General features: G+C 45.3%; 1 protein-coding gene across 1 annotated transcript in view; it reads right to left on the minus strand.

Annotated features, from left to right (window-relative positions):
* The window catches only part of GNE (glucosamine (UDP-N-acetyl)-2-epimerase/N-acetylmannosamine kinase), a 77,513-nt gene extending 59,716 nt beyond the window's left edge, over positions 1-17,797 (minus strand). Inside the window, exon 1 of the mRNA XM_040417380.1 lies at positions 17,661-17,797. Within this exon, the coding sequence (XP_040273314.1) occupies positions 17,661-17,783 (123 nt within the window). The 5' untranslated portion in view covers positions 17,784-17,797. The remainder of the gene's footprint in view (positions 1-17,660) is intronic.
* Positions 17,798-20,593: the final 2,796 nt, after the last annotated feature.

Genomic DNA, 20,593 nt, shown 5'->3' on the forward strand with positions numbered 1-20,593 from the left:
CCATATAGACTCCCTGATCACCCCCTGTCATTGATCACCCCCCTGTAAGGCTCCATTCAGACATCCGTATGTGTTTTGCGGATCCATGGATCCGCAAAACACATACGGACGTCTGAATGGAGCCTTTCAGGGGGATGATCAATGACAGGGGGGTGATCAGGGAGTCTATATGGGGTGATCACCCCCCTGTCATTGATAACCCCCCTGTAAGGCTACATTCAGACGTCCGTATGTGTTTTACAGATCCGCGGATCCACAAAACACGGACAACGCGGATCTGCAAAACACGGACACCGGCAATGTGCATTCCGCATTTTGCGGATCCGCACATTGCCAGAACTATATAGAAAATGCCTTTTCTTGTCCGCAATTGCAGACAAGAATAGGACATGTTCTATAGGCTCTACAAAAAACGCAGTGTTCGCTCGATCAGGCCTGATCTTGTGCGCACACTTGCGTTCAGTCCGCCCCACCGCAGTGGCAGAAATTTTTTTTTTCTGATCACTGCAAAAACACTGTAAAATCGCTGCGGCGCTATAAAAAGATCACTTTTGAGGGGCATGGCGAGTTCATAGAAGATTTTTTATTTTTTTGGCACAAGTTAGCGGAAATTGATTATTTTTTTTTTCTTTTTCTTACAAAGTCTCATATTCCACTAACTTGTGACAAAAAATAAAATCTCACATGAACTCACCATACCCCTCACTGAATCCAAATGCGTAAAAAATGCCCTGTGAAATCCTAAAGGTGCTCTTTAGAATTTGGGCCCCTTTGGGCACCTAGGCTGCAAAAAAGTGTCACACGTGTGGTATCGCCGTACTTAGAAGAAGTAGGGCAATGTGTTTTGGGGTGTATTTTTTACATATACCCATGCTGGGTGAGAGAAATATATCTCTCTAAAAGTCAACTTTTCCCATTTTTTTATACAAAGTTGTCATTTGAGCATGGGTATATGTAAAATGACACCCCAAAACACATTGCCCTACTTCTCCTGAGTACGGCAATACCACATGTGTGACACTTTTTTGCAGCCTAGGTGCGCAAAGGGGCCCAAATTCCTTTTAGGAGGGCCTTTAGACATTTATATTCCAGACTTCTTCTCACGCTTTAGGGCCCCTAAAATGCCAGGGCAGTATAAATACCCCACATGTGACCCCATTTTGGAAAGAAGACACCCCAAGGTATTCGCTGAGGGGCATATTGAGTCCATGAAAGATTGAACTTTTTGTCACAAGTTAGCGGAAAGGGAGACTTTGTGAGAAAAAACTAAAAAATATCAATTTCCGCTAACTTGTGCAAAAAAAAAAAAAAACTTCTATGAACTCGCCATGCCCCTCACGGAATACCTTGGGGTGTCTTCTTTCCAAAATGGGGTCACATGTGGGGTATTTATACTGCCCTGGCATTTTAGGGGCCCTAAAGCGTGAGAAGAAGTCTGGAATCCAAATGTCTAAAGGCCCTCCTAAAAGGAATTTGGGCCCCTTTGCGCACCTAGGCTGCAAAAAAGTGTCACACATGTGGTAATGCCGTACTCAGGAGAAGTAGGGCAATGTGTTTTGGGGTGTCATTTTACATATACCCATGCTGGGTGAGAGAAATATCTCTCTCAAATGACAACTTTGTATAAAAAAAAATGGGAAAAGTTGACTTTTAGAGAGATATTTCTCTCACCCAGCATGGGTATATGTAAAAATACACCCCAAAACACATTGCCCTACTTCTTCTGAGTACGGCGATACCACATGTGTGACACTTTTTTGCAGCCTAGGTGCCCAAAGGGGCCAAAATTCTAAAGAGCACCTTTAGGATTTCACAGGGCATTTTTTACGCATTTGGATTCCAAATTACTTCTCACGCTTTAGGTCCCCTAAAATGCCAGGGCAGTATAACTACCCCACAAGTGACCCCATTTTGGAAAGAAGACACCCCAAGGTATTTCGTGATGGGCATAGTGAGTTCATAGAAGTTTTTATTTTTTGTCACAAGTTAGTGGAATATGAGACTTTGTAAGAAAAAAAAAAAAACATCATTTTCCGCTAACTTGTGACAAAAAATAAAAACTTCTATGAACTCCCTATGCCCATCAGCGAATACCTTAGGGTGTCTACTTTCCGAAATGGGGTCATTTGTGGAGTGTTCCTACTGTCTGGGCATTGTAGAACCTCAGGAAACATGACAGGTGCTCAGAAAGTCAGAGCTGCTTCAAAAAGCGGAAATTCACATTTTTGTACCATAGTTTGTAAACGCTATAACTTTTACCCAAACCAATAAATATACACTTATTGCATTTTTTTTTTTTATCAAAGACATGTAGAACAATAAATTTAGAGAAAAATTTTTATAGAAATGTAGTTTTATTTGAAAAATTTTACAACCGAAAGTGAAAAATGTCATTTTTTTTGCAAAAATTTCGGTAAATTTCGATTAATATAAAAAAAAAAGTAAAAATGTCAGCAGCAATGAAATTCCAGCAAATGAAAGCTCTATTAGTGAGAAGAAAAGGAGGTAAAATTCATTTGGGTGGTAAGTTGTATGACCGAGCAATAAACCGTAAAAGTAGTGTAGTGCAGAATTGTAAAAAGTGGTCTGGTCATTAAGGGGGTTTAAAGGGATTCTGTCACCAGGTTTCACCCCCTCCAGATAAAAATATGGTTATGTTCATGGAGCTTTCACGAAAGCTAATAGGGTCTTATAAATGTAATCTGTAGGCTCATTTTGCTCAAAAAACGCTATTACTAACCTGTCAATCAACAGAATAAGGTGCCCAAGGGGATGTAAATTGATCCAAGCTGCCGCCCGCACCCGCCGCCATTCGTGCCCAGCTCCGCCTTTCCCGACCTCAGCGCCACCTCATAATCCTGTGTGACACCTCCGGCTCTCCCTCCCTCCCCCCTCCTTCTGCTCTAACATCTCGCGCGTGCGCACAGGGCTCTGACTGATGCGCCCGCGCGGACTTCTCCGTTCGGCTTCATAGAGCGAAGTGCGCATGCGCCGGCACTTCGCTCAACCTCTCGATGACCTGCACACTGGCAGAGCCCTGTGCGCACGCGCGAGATGTTAGAGCAGAAGGAGGGGGGAGGGAGAGCCGGAGGCGTCACACAGGATTATGAGGCGGCGCTGAGGTCGGGAAAGGCGGAGCTGGGCACGAACGGCGGCGGGTGCGGGCGGCAGCTTGGATCCATTTACATCCCCTTGGGCACCTTATTCTGTTGATTGACAGGTTAGTAATAGCGTTTTTTGAGCAAAATGAGCCTACAGATTACATTTATAAGACCACATTAGCAATCATGAAAGCTCCATGAACATAACCATATTTTTATCTGGAGGGGGTGAAACCTGGTGACAGAATCCCTTTAAGCTAGGGGGGCTGAAGTGGTTAAATACGTTTTCTTTGCCTCTAGGAAGGTATAAAAGTACTTACATTCACCTCCAGGTATGACAAACCTGTAAAACCACCAACAGGTGTATGCGAGCCCCTTAGCAACCCCTGCCTTGGTCTTATCCTCACAATTGTGATGTGAGCACTTTAGCTACCGCTCCCTTGGTCTGACCTTCACAAGGCTTTCAATTATGCCAAATACTGAGTCGGGAAAGAGCATGCCAGGATGTTTTTTCAAACATCGAGGATTCCTTCACACGATTTTTGCAGCATTCAGGAACACTTAAAATAAAACATAATACGTGTTAATAATATAATCAATTAAATATTTTATTATTGCATTTTTTTGGTAGTTTTTAATTTTGCAACATTTGAAATGTGCAATTTTTCATGTTCTATAAAAAAGCCTGTGAGGTTGAACATTGTGTCTGAGCTGCACACAGCATGTTATAGAGCAGGAGAGATAGCGCCCCTGTCTACACTGTGTCCTCCACAGATCCCCCTATAACAGTGTCCTCCACAGATCCCCCTATAACAGTGTCCTCCACAGATCCCCTATAACAGTGTCCTCCACAGATCCCCTATAACAGTGTCCTCCACAGATCCCCCTATAACAGTGTCCTCCACAGATCCCCCTATAACAGTGTCCTCCACAGATCCCCCTATAACAGTGTCCTCCACAGATCCCCCTATAACAGTGTCCTCCACAGATCCCCCTATAACAGTGTCCTCCACAGATCCCCCTATAACAGTGTCCTCCACAGATCCCCCTATAACAGTGTCCTCCACAGATCCCCCTATAACAGTGTCCTCCACAGATCCCCCTATAACAGTGTCCTCCACAGATCCCCCTATAACAGTGTCCTCCACAGATCCCCCTATAACAGTGTCCTCCACAGATCCCCCTATAACAGTGTCCTCCACAGATCCCCCTATAACAGTGTCCTCCACAGATCCCCCTATAACAGTGTCCTCCACAGATCCCCCTATAACAGTGTCCTCCACAGATCCCCCTATAACAGTGTCCTCCACAGATCCCCCTATAACAGTGTCCTCCACAGATCCCCCTATAACAGTGTCCTCCACAGATCCCCCTATAACAGTGTCCTCCACAGATCCCCCATAACAGTGTCCTCCACAGATCCCCCATAACAGTGTCCTCCACAGATCCCCCATAACAGTGTCCTCCACAGATCCCCATAACAGTGCGTCATCCACAGACCCCCATTAGTTCAAAACCCACCAAAAGCACATAATTAATTTCCTCCTCAAAAATCTAGGTGTGGTTACTGTACAGTATTAGAATGTATTGGCTCCGATGAGCAGAAGTTATTACTTTGAGAAGTACCTCGGAACCGAACCAGAGTTCAGGAAATGTTTTTTTACAGTAGAAATTAATTTATGAAGTTATTATGCGAAGTCTCGTGAGACTTCGCAAATTAATAACTTCAGCTCATTGGAGCCAATACATTTTAATACTGTACGGAGCGCAGTACTTAAACAAAGTATTATGCGAATCGACTTTGGATGTTCATCCCCTAATACAGACGCCAACAGCAGACCACGTACTGTCTGCATCTTTTGCGGCCCCATTGAAGTGAATGGATCCGCACCCGACCCACAAAAAAATAAGTTTCCGGTACTCCGGTTTCCTTCCACACTCCAAAGACATACTGGTAGGGACCTTAGATTGTGAGCCCCATTGGGGACAGTTGGATGATAATGTAAGTAAAAGTGCTGCGGAATATAGTAGCGCTATATAAAATGCATAAAATAAATACGCCGAAATAACAAAAAAAAAAACAGCTGTGTTCAGTCAAAGTGCTGCCACGTTGTGGCCAGGAGCGGCAGGTCCGTGTGGATTGCTAATGTTAATGGCCGTGCTGTTAGGCATTACCAAGCCGCATGAATCCACTATGTTTGACCGCACCCTCAGAGATTGTACCTATAAATCCAGGATGGTGAACATTAACTTTGAATCCACCCCCATCATTCTGCACTCAATACCTCATAATGACAAAGTGAAAACCCACCAAAAGCACAACATAATAAAATGAGAAAAAAGTGAAAACTTTACGACTGCACTGTATACTTACAAGATATATATATATTTTTTAATTAGAAACCTAAGCTGTGTGTTCTTTCCAACTACACTTAGAAACAAGCCAGATATATGAGATCAAAGGTCAGTAACCTTCGGCACTCTTGCTGTTGTAAAATGACAACTCCCAGCATGCACACTTGCTTGGCTTTTCTCATAAATCCCAAAGGACTTCCGTAGACGTGAACAAAGCATTCTGGGAGTTGTAGCTGCAGAATAGATAGTGTGGGAAGTAGGTAATCCCTGTATTAGATGAATGCAATTATACCACTTACTGCCGTAATTATACTTCATTAAATGGGCTCACTTAATTATTCTCTTAATCCATCTGACTACACAGGTTGCTGTAAAGGGGTTGACCGGCAGCAAATAGTTTTTACCTAATGCCTGTGCTTTACTAAGTGATGGCGCCGACGTGTCCATATTCTCGTACCTGACTTGTTTTCTTCCCGTGCAGCATGCGCATGGTCACATGCTCTGCTGCAGCCAATGACTGGCTTCATCACTGACGTGCTACTGCTCCAGAAGGAAGCAAGCCAAGGTCTGGAAGATGGACACACTGGAGCCACTGCGGAGGACTGGAGCCGTAGGGAGAGGGCAAGTATGAATCTATCCCTTACTAGATACTAGTCACAAACATAGAAAAGGATTCTTTACGGTAAGAGCAGTGAGACTATGGAACTCTCTGCCTGAGGAGGTGGTGATGGTGAGTACAATAAAGGAATTCAAGAGGGGCCTGGATGTGTTTCTGGAGTGTAATAATATTACAGGCTATAGCTACTAGAGGGGTCGTTGATCCAGGGAGTTATTCTGATTGGAGTTGGGAAGGAATTTTATCCCTAAAGGGAGGAAAATTGGCTTCTACCTCGGGGGGAGGGAGGGGAGGGTTGCCTTCTTCTGGATCAACTTGCAGGAAACAGGTGGAACTGGATGGACAGATGTCTTTTTCCATCCTTACCAACTATGTTACTAAAGGTCCCTTTACACAGGACGATACAGCAGGAGATTGTTAGGACGGAAACGTTCCATCCCAGCAACTGCCTGCTCATCAGTGGAGAAGAAAGCTGCTATTACATGCAGTATTAGATTAGTGGGGGTCTGACTCCCAGCACCCCCGCCGATCAACTGTTTGAGGCAGTTGAACTGCAGAGAATCTATACTGTAGAAATTATACTGTATATGGCATAGCTTCATTGATGGTGTGGTGAGGTACAGCAGCTCAGCTACCATTCAGTACACCGGTGCCAGAAACTTCTGCTTCCACTACATACACTGGCACCATGGCTGCTCGAAAACAGCTCTGTGGAGATGGGGGGTGTTTTACCCCCAACGATCTGATAGTGCTGATTTATCCTGAGGACGGGTCATCAATATCTGTAGCCCCAACAAAGTGACAGAATTTTTTGCTAAAATGTTGGCGCCAAATGGTGCAACTTAAGCCACTTCCCCTTTTCTGCTAAGCCATGACTATGTCCCGTTAAGCCACACATTTTCCACCCCATACACATGCAGCGGAACGAATCTGTGCAGAATAAAATATGCACTGCAGATTTTAAAACCCATAGCATGCACATTATTTGCATTAGGGCTCATGCACATGACCGTGGTTTGGGTCCGCATCCGAGCCACTTTTTTTTGCGGGTGGGATGCGGACCCATTCACTTCAATGGGGCTGAAAAAGATGCGGACAGCACTCTGTGTACTGTCTGCATCCGCAAGTCCGCTCTGCGGCCCCGCAAAAAAAAATGGTATCACGGATAAGGATAGGACTGCTCTATTGAGGGTCGGACGTTCTACAAAATACAGAACGCACATGGCTCCCATCCGTGTTTTGCGGATTTGCAATACGGACATGTTCATGTGCATTAGCCCTTATTCTGTATGGAAAAGCACTGAACGACAGTTGACTGCTAGTACATTCATTGCAGAAATGTGAGTTTTAGCCTCGGATTTTTGCCCCATATCCTTTGAAATTAAACGTTGGGGACATGTACATATCTTAAGGGCTAATTCCGATGCGCGATTTTCACATCCGTGCCCTGTCAGAATGTAGATTGGACAGAACACTGAGATATTAAAGCCGATTCATGTCTGCATGGATCCAGTCACTTTTGACCTTGCAAAAAAGTGCTGTGTGTAGTATGCGGTCGTCCTTGGTGGAATCCGGCTCTGCAGGATACGGGGAACTCCGGCAGTCTGTTCCTCCCCTGATACAAACTGTCGGAGTTCGCAACGCAGATGTGAACATGGCCTAAGGAAGATGGCTGTCAGACAAGGGGACAAACTCTTAGGCTACTTTCACATCACCATTTTTCATTTCCGGTATTGAGATCCGTCATAGGATCTCCATACCTGAGGAAAACGGATCCAGCAAAAACGCATATGTGAAAGTAGCTTTATCTTAAGGCCCCTTTACATTGGCCACTTTTGCAAGCGATTGTTGGGAAGGAAGCGTTTCTCCCAGGCAAGCGCATGCTCATCAGGGAAGGAGACCTCTGTATTTACATGCAGCAATCTCCTCCACAGTTCTTTGCCAGCAGCAGAGGCTGTTTAGACGTCATGATCTCCTGCCAGCAAAAGATTTTTTTTGTGCCTGCACAAATGATCTAATTACCCGCCATTTCACTCGTTCAACTGGTAATTGGCGCCACCTTTACGCTGCTAGATAATTGCTAACGAGTGTGGAACGCTCATTAGCGATTATCTGGCGGATTCTCAGGCCGTGTAAAGGGCTCTTTAAGGCTGGGTTCAGACCTGAGCGCTTTGCAGCGCGTTCCTACGCGCTGTAAAACGCTCAACAGGCAAGAACCAATGTTTCCCTATGGGAATGGTTCTCACCTGAGCGTTTCACAGCGCGTACGATCGCGCTGTAAAACGCCCGACGCCCCAAGAAGTACAGGAGCTTCTTTGGGGCGTCTTGTCGCGCGTTCCCGTACATAGACTGACGGGAAAGCGCGACAATGGGCATTCGCTTGTTCCGGAGCCGCGTCTGTAAACGCGCATAAAATCGCGCATACAGAGTGCTCCATCCCGTACGCTCAGGTCTGAACGCAGCGTAACAGCAGCCTGCAGTAAAACACAATAGGCGACTGCATTATGTGGTATGAGGATTTGCTCTGGTAGGCAGGGTAAGCGGACGCAGTACAGAGGCGAAACAAGTTCGTAAATTAAAATGTCAGTGTTTATTCACACAAAAGGCAAAAGAAAAACAACTCATTACAGTCTTGGTGTTAATTCACACAATGAAAAGTCCATAGAACAGACATGTGACCTTGCTAGCCGTTTTATCCCCGGCAGTCCATAGCAGGCTTTAGGGGGCCTGTTCCTCAGCGTGCAGCCCTCATGCGGCTCTGAACCTTCCAGCAGAGCACAATGCTTCAGATTCTGAGCCCAGCTGCCTATTAAAGGACAGCCAGGTGCTGCCAAAATCCGGACCTGCACTAAAAACTCTGGTCCGGTATTTGATCTCACCTGGCTGGAAATCAGCCCAGCCACCAATGTTGGGAGGAAAATACCTGCCTTCCCAGACAAAACCCCTCGCTGTGTCACAGTGGTCAGAGGAGGGATAGTACGGACATTTTGAATTATTGAAGCAGGATTATAGTTATTGCTTCCGCACCTAAAGTAAGTGTTTTTATCTATGGAGTCCAGGAAGCATTTCTAGTAGCTATAACATATGAGCAATTATCTATCATGGATTATCTACAAGACATGGTTAAAAGACTCCTCCTGAAGAAGCGAATGCGAAACGCGCGTTGAGGGGCACTCCAACTAGCGATCGTGATCCCCACACACTACAGAGGGTTTTAGGTAAGAGAATATATGACCATGCTTTCACATTCCTTAGACATGTGTCTCTAAGTATCTTTCCTAGACTAATAGGATACTGGTCTGTTTGTAGATAGATATGGGATATGAGGCATGGTATTAATCTGATCCTATACCCTTGATGGTTGTGTGTGACCATATACTATGCACCACATATAGCGGCATGGTTAGCCCTAGAGGACATTTACACGTGTTTGTTCCAGGCTGTATTGTAGACTGCTATCCATGCGAGGTTCTATATAGTGGTGTTATTTAAGGGATGCTAGCTATTGCACGTTGGCACTTTATCCTGTTTCCACATTCTGTGTATGTATATGTGTTTTTAATGATAAGACAATACATTTTGACATATGTACTGGTATTTTGGTACTTCATTTTTGTTGAGTTGAGTAATATATAGAGGAAGTACACCTGTGTACGCACTTGCTATTTTGATCTAGTTGAATAAGACATGGTTAAAGGTAAACTGTCCTATTTATTTTTATTAGCCAGTTTATTACAGCTAGGCATGTATACCTGAGTTAGTCTGTCAATGATTGTCAAAAGATCTGTAATTACCTCATAATAACAGATTTCATTAATGTCCTCTGTCCCTTTCCACTGCTCCCTTAAAGGGCTTCTGTCACCCCACTAAACAGTTATTATTTTTTTTGGTTAGTTATAATCCCTATACTGCGATTTTTGCATACATACTGTAATTAATCATTTCGGTTCAGCAGATTATGTTAAAAACGTACTTTTAAAATATGAAAATTACCTTGCTACCAGCAAGTAGGGCGGCTACTTGCTGGTAGCAGCCGCATCCTCCTATCCTAAAGACGCCCCCTCCGCATGTTGATTGACAGGGCCAACGGACGGTATCGTCCTCTGGCTGGTCCTGTCTGCTATCAAGATCTCGCGCCTGCGCCGTAACAGTATTCAGTCGGCGCAGGAGCACTGAGAGGAGAACGCTCGCTCGGCCGCTCCATTCTCAATGCGCCTGCGCCGATGACGTCATCAAGTACACCCGGAAGAGATTTATTATTAATAATCGTTGGTGGTATAGTGTTAATAACTGTCATTTTTATAAAATTATTTATTCCCATTTCGTTGGTGGTTTTTGTGGCAGCATGCTTATTACGTACATACTTACCTGATTCGAGCATCCAGCGACGTCACCAGACTCTCCGCCTCCTTCCAGCGATGCCGGCGTCTTCTCTTCCGGGTGTACTTGATGACGTCATCGGCGCATTGAGGATGGAGCGGCCAAGCGAGCGTCCGCCTCTCAGTGCGCCTGCGCCAACTGAATACCGTTACGGCGCAGCCGCGAGATCTTGATAGCAGACAGGACCAGCCAGAGGACGATACCGTCCGTTGGCCCTGTCAATCAACATGCGGAGGGGGCGTCTTTAGGATAGGAGGATGCGGCTGCTACCAGCAAGTAGCCGCCCTACTTGCTGGTAGCAAGGTAATTTGCATATTTTAAAAGTACGTTTTTAACATAATCTGCTGAACCGAAATGATTAATTACAGTATGTATGCAAAAATCACAGTATAGGGATTAAAACTAACCAAAAAAAAAAATAACTGTTTAGTGGGGTGACAGAAGCCCTTTAAAAGACCATTGCTATGGCTTGTCTGTCTCCAGCTCAGTGTAAACAGAAGACAGAGGGGCGGTCCTTCACACTGCATGCCTGCATTAGGCTTCAGAGTGAGGAGGCGTGTCTCTCAGTAATCCAATCTGATTGGCTGGCAGGGAGCTGCTGGCTACAGCAAGTGTGTATGGGAAGTGATGACACAAAGATTTGTAACAGGGTTGATGTTCCTGGAGGGATACACCAAATGGAAAAGGATTTAGGAAAACTATAGGAATGGTCAAAAATCTGGCAACTAAAATTTAATGTTGATAAGTGCAAGATAATGCACCTGGGGCGTAAAAACCCAAGAGCAGAATATAAAATCAGTGATACAGTCCTAACCTCAGTATCTGAGGAAAGGGATTTAGGGGTCATTATTTCAGAAGACTTAAAGGTAGGCAGACAATGTCATAGAGCAGCAGGAAATGCTAGCAGAATGCTTGGGTGTATAGGGAGAGGCATTACCAGTAGAAAGAGGGAGGTGCTCATGCCGCTCTACAGAGCACTAGTGAGACCTCATTTGGAGTATTGTGCTCAGTACTGGAGACCGTATCTCCAGAAGGATATTGATACTTTGGAGAGAGTTCAGAGAAGAGCTACTAAACTGGTACATGGATTGCAGGATAAAACTTACCAGGAAAGATTAAAGGACCTTAATATGTATAGCTTGGAAGAAAGAAGAGACAGAGGGGATATGATAGAAACTTTTAAATACATAAAGGGAATCAACAAGGTAAAAGAGGAGAGAATATTTAAAAGAAGAAAAACTGCTACAAGAGGACATAGTTTTAAATTAGAGGGGCAAAGGTTTAAAAGTAATATCAGGAAGTATTATTTTACTGAGAGAGTAGTGGATGCATGGAATAGCCTTCCTGCAGAAGTGGTAGCTGCAAATACAGTGGAGGAGTTTAAGCATGCATGGGATGGGCATAAGGCCATCCTTCATATAAGATAGGGCCAGGGGCTATTCATAGTATTCAGTATATTGGGCAGACTAGATGGGCCAAATGGTTCTTATCTGCCGACACATTCTATGTTTCTATAAAGCAGTTTTGGCCTCAGAGAACTGGCAGAGGAGCCATCTTGAGAAGGTTCTCATATTGTAAATGGTTAAACAGCTGTAACTAAGGGAAAAACTTAAGGAAAACAGTGGTAAGTGAAGAAACCAAAGATTGCTTTATGCATAATGCTGCAGCAGCAGTAACATATGCTAAAATGTATTTTTTTATGAAAACATGACAGTTACCCTTTAAATACTGGATGTTAGTTGTGTCCAGTGCAGTGCGGGGGTGCCGGTGGTCGCTGCGCAGTGCCGCGCTAAAGTTAGAGTAGGTCCCCACTTGAAGAGGCAACCTTGTCGTGGTAAGTAGGCCTATGCTCTGATCAAACTGTATACCAATGCCTCCTTTTAGTGCATAGCATAAGGTTAGACTTATTAATAATTGTGCTGAGAAGCCATGTTTTATTATGCTGAATAACAGTCGTTATATCAAAAGCATAGCATTGAGGATGTGCGGTCCAGATTCCCTCTCACTTGTTATATTTAGTTGTGTCCACACAGCTTCCTCAAATACAGTGACTTGTGGACGCTTGTACTACCTCAAAACATGGCTACAGCTGCACAGAGTGGAGGAAGACGTACAGGTTCTTCACCGGCGCTATACACAATACATCCTGTTTGTCTGAAGTTCACTTCCTGAACTCATCTACAGAATACGACACTGATTATTTTACTGCATTGCCTCTTACAGCCTCTAGACCCCTTAGCTCTAACTAACAAGGTCATCATTAGATGTGTAGTCATCTATGGTTAAGCTGCTTTAAAGGGCTTCTGTCACCCCCCTAAACTAATTTTTCATTTTTTGGCTACTTAAAATCCGAGCGCTCTCGCCCTCTGGCTGGCCCTGTCTGCGTTCTAAATCTAGCGCCTGCGCCGTACCGGTCTTCAGTCGGCGCAGGCGCACTGAGAGGAGGACGCTCGCTCGGCCGCTCCTTCCTCAATGCGCCGATGAAGTCACATCTACACCCAGCGCAGGCGCACTGAGGAAGGAGCGGCCGAGCGAGCGTCCTCCTATCAGTGCGCCTGCGCCGACTGAAGACCGGTACGGCGAAGGCGCGAGATTTAAAACGGCTCGCTGGCCCTGTCAATCAACATGAGGAGGGGGCGTCTTTTTAAAAGGAGAATGCGGCTGCTACCAGCAAGTAGCCGCCCTACTTTACATATTATAAAAGTCAGTTTTTTTAAGAAACTACTGAACGAAAAAGAGTAAGAGCCCTATATATTGATAAATCGCAATATAAGGATTTTAAGTAGCCAAAAAATTTAAAATTTGTTTAGGGGGGGGGGGGGGTGACAGAAGCCCTTTAAGTGGTTGGCCCATCTCAGACTTTGATGGCATAATATTAGGATATACCATCAAAGTCAGATAGGTGCAGGTCCTACCTCTGGGACCCGCTCCTATGTCCAGAACGGGGCCCCCCGAAGTGAAGGGCAGCACAATGTGCATGCATGGGTGCTCTCAGAAAATAGCTGAGCGAACGTGCACAGCTATTTTCATTAGTCCCTTAGCGTGCACGGCCACCTCTCCATTCATCTCTAAGGAACTGCCACAGAGGTAAATAGGGGGCCCAGAGGTGGGACCTGCACCTATCTGACATTAATGGCATATCCTAAAGATATGCCATCAATGTCTGAGACAAGGCAACCCCTTTAATGTTAAAATCAATGGCTAATAATCCTTAAACTGCACTGTGAAAATATAAGAAGCGGTATAACAGACTACAACATTCAAGCTATTGAGTGAAGAGCTGATGCACAGCCTTGTACTAGGGCCTAGTGTCGGACTGACCCACTAGAGGATCTTCTGGTGGCTCTGACACAATAATGTGCCCCTAATACAACAATGCCCAAGTCCAATTCTGTAATTTTTATCTTCACACTCACTCGCATTCTGATGCTGAGCTCCAACAAACCAGGAGGAAAATGCATTGAGAGGACTCCTCCTTGAGTCCTCTCCATTAAGTGTGTGAGCTCAGGAGTCCTCTCAATGCATCTTATTGTTGGTTTGTTGGTCAGCATCAGAATGGAAGGGAGTATGAAGATACAAATTACATAACTGGACTCTTACACTATACACCGCTTACTCTAGTTTGGGGGCTGTTTTGGAGCCGACAGATTCCATTTAAGCAATGGACATGCCCATGTTCTGTACAAATCAGATTGACAGTGGTCTGAGCTGGTCAACCTGCTATTCTGAAGTGTAGGGTTCTACCACAGTGGGGTACAGAGATCAAGGCACCTTGAACCATAATCATATAACTCTCTCTCCGCACTCAGTAACATCACAATAAAATTCAAAAAACCCTCCCAAAAATGTCACTTTTTTATTGTAGATTTTTAAAGCGTGTCTGCAGTAAATTTTGTTGGCGCACAACTCAGGGGACACTATTGCATTTTAAACCCCTTAGTGAGATAATAAATTTTAGCCTTAAAAAACAATTTTAAAAAATTCCCCCTTGTGTTCTAGCAGTCGTAAAGTTTAAAAAAAATTTCTTAAAAATTTTTTATTTTGCGGGATTAGTTGTAGGTTTTTTAGGAACCATTTTGGGGTATATATCGTGTATTAAATAACTTTTATTACTTTATTTTTAGGGGGAAAGAAAAAAACCTGAAATTTTTACATTATTTTGTGGATTTTTTTTTTTTACGGCGTTTATGGAGTGGTAAAAATAACATAAATTTTATTATGTGGGTCCATACAGTGATGATAATGTCACATCTCTATACATTTTTACTATTTTTCCTTTCCTCCTACAGCCTGTCAGCTTTGCAACTTCTCCCTCATTTTCCTCCAGATTGACAGGGAGGGGGGGCTGCTTTATCTGCTCATATCTCTAGTTTGGTACCAGCTAGAGATATTGTTTGAAAGCTGACAGCAATATCTTCACTACATGGGAAGATATCACTGTTAGAAATCGGGATGCAGTTAATGCAGCTGAAAGTGAAAGTAAAAGCAGGTTTTATCCGCAATTATTCCTGACTTGATTTCTAATAGTGATATCTCCTGTTTAGCTAATGGTCTTTTATGAATGGAATGTCAGCTTTCAAACAAGACCAGCCCCATGCTTCTAGCTGCTACCATTCAGGAGATATCAGCAGCTAAAGCAGCCCCCCGCCCTTTCACTTCTGCCCAAGCCCAGCTCTGGTAGAACAGTTAAAGGAGTTGTCTCAGACATAGACAATGGGGGCATATCGCTAGGATATGCCCCCATTGTCTTATAGGTGCCAGTCCCACCGCTGGGACCCGCACCTATATTGAGAATGGAGCCCCTCAAGGTGGTGGCTGGAGAACTCCGGTCTGGACACCACAAAGCCGGCTCCCCATAGAGGTGAATGGGAGCGTACCGCGCATGCGCGGCGCCTACTTCAATTCATTTCTATGGGGCCGACGGAAATAGCCGAGCCAGCTGGCTCGGCTATTTTCGCCGACCCCATAGAAAATTTATGGAGGGCGGCTGCGCCTTTACTTGCAGGGCTCCATTCTTGATATAGGTGCGGTCCAATCACAAAGGAGAGTGTCACAGCCAGGGAGAAAAAAAATAATAATCACCTTCTTCCTGGCTGTGATGCTCTCCTTTGTGATTTGACCGCACTACAGCCAGGGAGAAGGAGACGCTCATTGAGAAACCCTGGCGTCTCCTCCTCCCTGTCCTGATGCTATTAATTAGCATTCCAGGTGGGAAAATTTAACAGCGGCACAGCGGGCGGCGCCCAGGAAAAATAGTAAGCGCTATTAGATCCCTGCTTTATGCCCTACATAACGTGCTACTTAATTTATAATGTCTGGACCCATGAAAGGTCCTCTTTAGGCTACATGCACACGAACGTTGTTTGTTTCCGTTCCGTTTTTTTTGCGGATAGGATGCAGACCCATTCATTTCAATGGGTCCGCAAAAAACGCGGACAGCACACCGTGTGCGGTCTGCATAAGTATGTCCGTTCCGTTGCCCCGCAAAAAAAATTGTGGATGTCCTATTTTTTTCTAGTTTGCGGACAAGGATAGGCATTATTACAATGGATCCGCAAAAAAAACGGATGCCATACGGAACGTCATCCTTTTTTTTGCGGATCGCAAAACACATACGGTTGTCTGCATGTAGCCTTAAAGAGGACCTTTCACCGATTCTTACCCTATGAACTAACTATACAGACATGTGGAGCGGCGCCCGGGGATCTCACTGCACTTACTATTATCCCCGGGCGCCGCTCCGTTCTGCCGCTATGTCCTCCGGTATCTCCGCTCACTAAGTTATAGTAGGCGGAGATACCAGTCCCTAAGTTATGGTAGGCGGAGTCTGCCCTAGCGCTGGCCAATCGCAGCGCAGAGCTCACAGCCTGGGAGGTTATTTTCTCCCAGGCTGTGAGCTCTGCAATGCGATTGGCCAGCGTTAGGGCAGACTCCGCCTACCATAACTTAGGGAACGGAGATACCGGAGGACATAGCAGGAGAACGGAGCGGCGCCCGGGGATAATAGTAAGTGCAGAGAGATCCCCGGGCGCCGCTCCACATGTATGTATACTTAGTTCATAGGGTCAAAATCGGTGAAAGGTCCTCTTTAAGCACAGACAATGAGAAGGACATCACACATAGCGATTTCCTCATAAAACAAGGAACATCTGGGCCCCATTTCAGGAGACCGGTGAGAAAGGAGACATTTCACTGACCATCACAGGGACATCTCATTGTTGTTTTCTATCATTCCTTGTAAGCAGAGGCGGACTGGGAACTTAAAGTAGCCCTGGAAAAAACTAAAAGTGGCCCCATTTTCTAGTTGGGTCCAAACTGACAGAAAGCAGGGCTAACACAGATAGGTGGGACAGCAATACCATATTGCGGCACATTATACCACAGAGCATCACAAAATACTGCCCTGCTGTGGTGGCCAGCACCAGCTGCCACGTTCCTTCCTCCTACTCCAGTTGCCTCAGGATGGCAAGTTGTATTCTGGAGTCAAGAGGGGAGCGTCAGATAATCATTTACCAGGCTGGAGGGCTCAGACGATCACCTGGGCATTGGCCCACTGGGAAGTTTCTCTGTAGGGTCTGCTTATGTGACAACCTGGTGGCCCACTAATTTGCACTATACTGTGTCCAGTTCAACTAGAACTACATCTGCACACTCGAGTCACATTATTATGACCACCTCCTACGGTCGATGTCGGTGAAGTCACATGTCATGAGCTGGCTTGGTGGGTATATAAGGCGTGCGATAGGCTGCCTGCACACATATCCCGCGTTGCTGTCATGGGTAATGGGTGGACAAATGGCACCACTGTGAATAAGTGACCTGGAAACTGCGAGAAGTGAACGCACGCTGACATCAATGAGGTATATGAGTGCAGACAGACTATCGCACACCTTATATACCCACCAAGCCAGCTCATATTATGTGACTCCGCCGACATCGACAGTAGGAGGTGGTCATAATAATGGGACTCCACTATAGATAGATATATATATATATATATATATATATATATATATATATATATATATATAATCTGCATGCTTCAGGATGGGATTTCAAAGAAGGAAACGAGCAGGACCAGACAAAAGATGGATCATTCCTGACAGACAGCTACAACACACATACATCATTGCCATGTCCACTACACACACAGCATCCATAACGCCCCCCCACCCACCAGTGACAATAGCTAGCAGGACACCACTTACGTGAGGACCCCGAGAATGGCCATTGCTTCCCATACTGATGAGCTGGTCGCCTCTCAGATCGCCGTGTGTGAATGCAGCCAGGGGCTGTGCTGGATGTACGTGTGGTATCTCATTGACTGGCATCAGCGCTCCTCGTAGCGGAGGGAGAAGCCCCGCCCATTATGCAAATGAGCCCGTGACCTCAGCGCGCACACCTCACATGATGGCTCACATGAGGAAAGGGGGGGCGGTTTCCCATATGGCGGCCACGTCCCCGTGCGGTCGCTGCCATTTGAAGACCTTCCCTCAGTTTTATAGAGCCTGGTGGTAGTTCAGCGGATTGTGGTTTCGTAATGAGTTTGGCAGTGCCCTATGCATTTCTTAAGCAAGGGGCAGAATGGGTTACAATAATAAAACTTCGTTTCGCCCACTGGTTGCCTGGTCTTTGTAAACAGGCAGCTGAGGAGTGGCTGAGGCTGGTAACCCCTGCCTGACCACATTCCCTCCTTTCAGTTCTGTGGCTATGGGTTACCGGACGTCTTGTTGCCGTGGTCAAGGGCTAGGGCTACACGGCAACGCGTTTCACGCGACATATTTTATAATGTTAGTGGTGTCGCGTTACAACACGACAGTTCCCCAAAAATCCATCTAAGGGATGGGTCACATCTGTGTTATGGCTTTCCGTTATAACGGAAGGATAGATCCATTCTTCTGCCCATAGACTTGTATTATGACGGAATGCAAAACGGAAGCCTTTAAAAGGCATTCCGTTTGGCTTTCCGTCTTAATAGAAGTCTACGGGGAATCATAACGGATCCGTCTGGTTTCCGTTACGCAGAACGGAGAGAAAACTCCTGTCGACAGGACTTTGTTTTCCGTCTTGCATAACGGGAACCAGACGGATCCCGTAGACTTCTATTATGACGGATCAAAACGGAATGCCTCTAAAGGTTTCCGTTTTGACTTCCATCTTATGGATTCCGTTATTTTCCGTTATAACCATTTTATAACGGAATCCAGAACGCAGATGGGAAACCCACCCTAAGTTGGATTTTTGTGCGACTGTCGCAGTCACGTGTCACAGTGCGACATCACTAACATAAAAGATGTTGTGCAACACGTCACAGTGCAGTTCTTCCCCTTTTTGGTCGCCATGTAGCCCCCTGCACACCACCATATCCGTTTTATAGTGCGCAGATTTGCACGATACAGGTGCATCCTGTGCTTTTCTCGGCCCCCAATGTAGAAATGCCTGTTCTTGTCCGTAGGACATGTTGTATAATTTGTGGCACGGATGCTGTAAGGCTATCTGGACTCTTTGCCTAATATGTGTCCCTGACACAAGACTTCAGTGATCAGCTTGAATTAAGTCTTATTCTGGTACCAGGAGAATGAATTAGGGTGAAGACTAAACACATGTCTTGTTCCAATCTATTCTGGTTTATTCACAGTTGGCAAACAGTTATAATAGAGGGGGTTGAGGTTCCTTAACATCCAATCATATGTTAGCATTTGTTTTAACCTATAGCATGAATACACATGAGCTCTGCATTAACATAATAGATGACTTATAATAATAGTATTTGACCAATCAGGTATAGACACATAGGCCAGTATGCATTTGAGCCAAGATGACCCTATATACCTTATACTATATGGTTCTTTCTTTGCTCTCCCTTAGTTTGCTTGTAAGCCTTTAGATATTCCATATACCCTTCAGGAGTATAATCCTCAGGCTTTTTTTTGGGGTTGTGTTTGCCTCTTCTACCTCTACCGGAATATAGAGGAATGTTGAGTGTACCCCTCTTTCGGCCACCTTTTTACATACGGCAAGAAGGGAGGGCACACACTGTAGACAACAGCAGAGACACTGTCACGGATGGTGTACAGGAAACAAGACAATACCATATAAACAATGTCTCTCTGGATCCACAACTAAGGAACAAAGGGAGACCCCTGCAATAGAGCTGCCGCTCTCCCTCACTGCTCAGCCTATGCGAACACCCCAAAGGTGGATGGCCGCATATCCACGTTCCTCGGCTATCTATTACCTGAAGACCCTACAATAGTGAAGGGACACGACCACCGGCTCCCTACACTGACACGGAGGGAGTCAGGGTCACCTGGATCCAGAAAAGACAAAAACATAAATACATAAACAGCACTTATCTGCAGACGACTGAGGACTGGGAACTGGGAACAGCATGCACACACACTCCAGGAAGTTGTATCAGCCGCACACTACTGCATTATGGGGAGGAACTTAAAGGGTAGCGATCAGTCTGACTGCATAACAGCTGAGATAGACTAACGAGATGAGAAACTAAACCAAAACAAAGAAATTCAAGGAGGAGGATCTGAGAAGCTCCTGTGAGCGCTTCTCAGCTGTCTGGCTGTGACAGTACCCCTCCCTCTAGGAGTGGACTCCGGACACTCAGGGCCCACCTTCTCAGGATGGGACCTATGGAAAGCCCTGATGAGACGAGAGGCCTTAATGTCCGTCACTGGGACCCACATCCTCTCCTCAGGACCATAACCCTCCCAATGAACGAGGTACTGGAGGGAACCGCAGACAAGACGAGAATCCACAATCCTAGAGACCTGAAATTCAAGATTTCCATCAACCATAATCGGAGGAGGAGGCAAAGGCGAGGGTACAATAGGTTGAACATAAGGTTTCAATAAGGACTTATGAAAAACATTATGGATCTTCCAAGTCTGAGGAAGATCAAGACGGTAGGCAACAGGATTGATGACAGACAGGATCTTGTAAGGGCCAATAAACCTAGGACCCAACTTCCAGGAGGGAACCTTCAATTTGATATTCTTGGTAGACAACCACACCAGATCACCAACATTCAGGTCCGGACCAGGCACACGTCTCTTATCCGCCACACGCTTATATCTCTCACTCATGCTCTTTAGATTATCCTGAATCTTTTGCCAAATAGATG

This window comes from Bufo bufo, chromosome 2 (assembly GCF_905171765.1).
Source record: "Bufo bufo chromosome 2, aBufBuf1.1, whole genome shotgun sequence".
Lineage (NCBI taxonomy): Eukaryota > Metazoa > Chordata > Amphibia > Anura > Bufonidae > Bufo > Bufo bufo.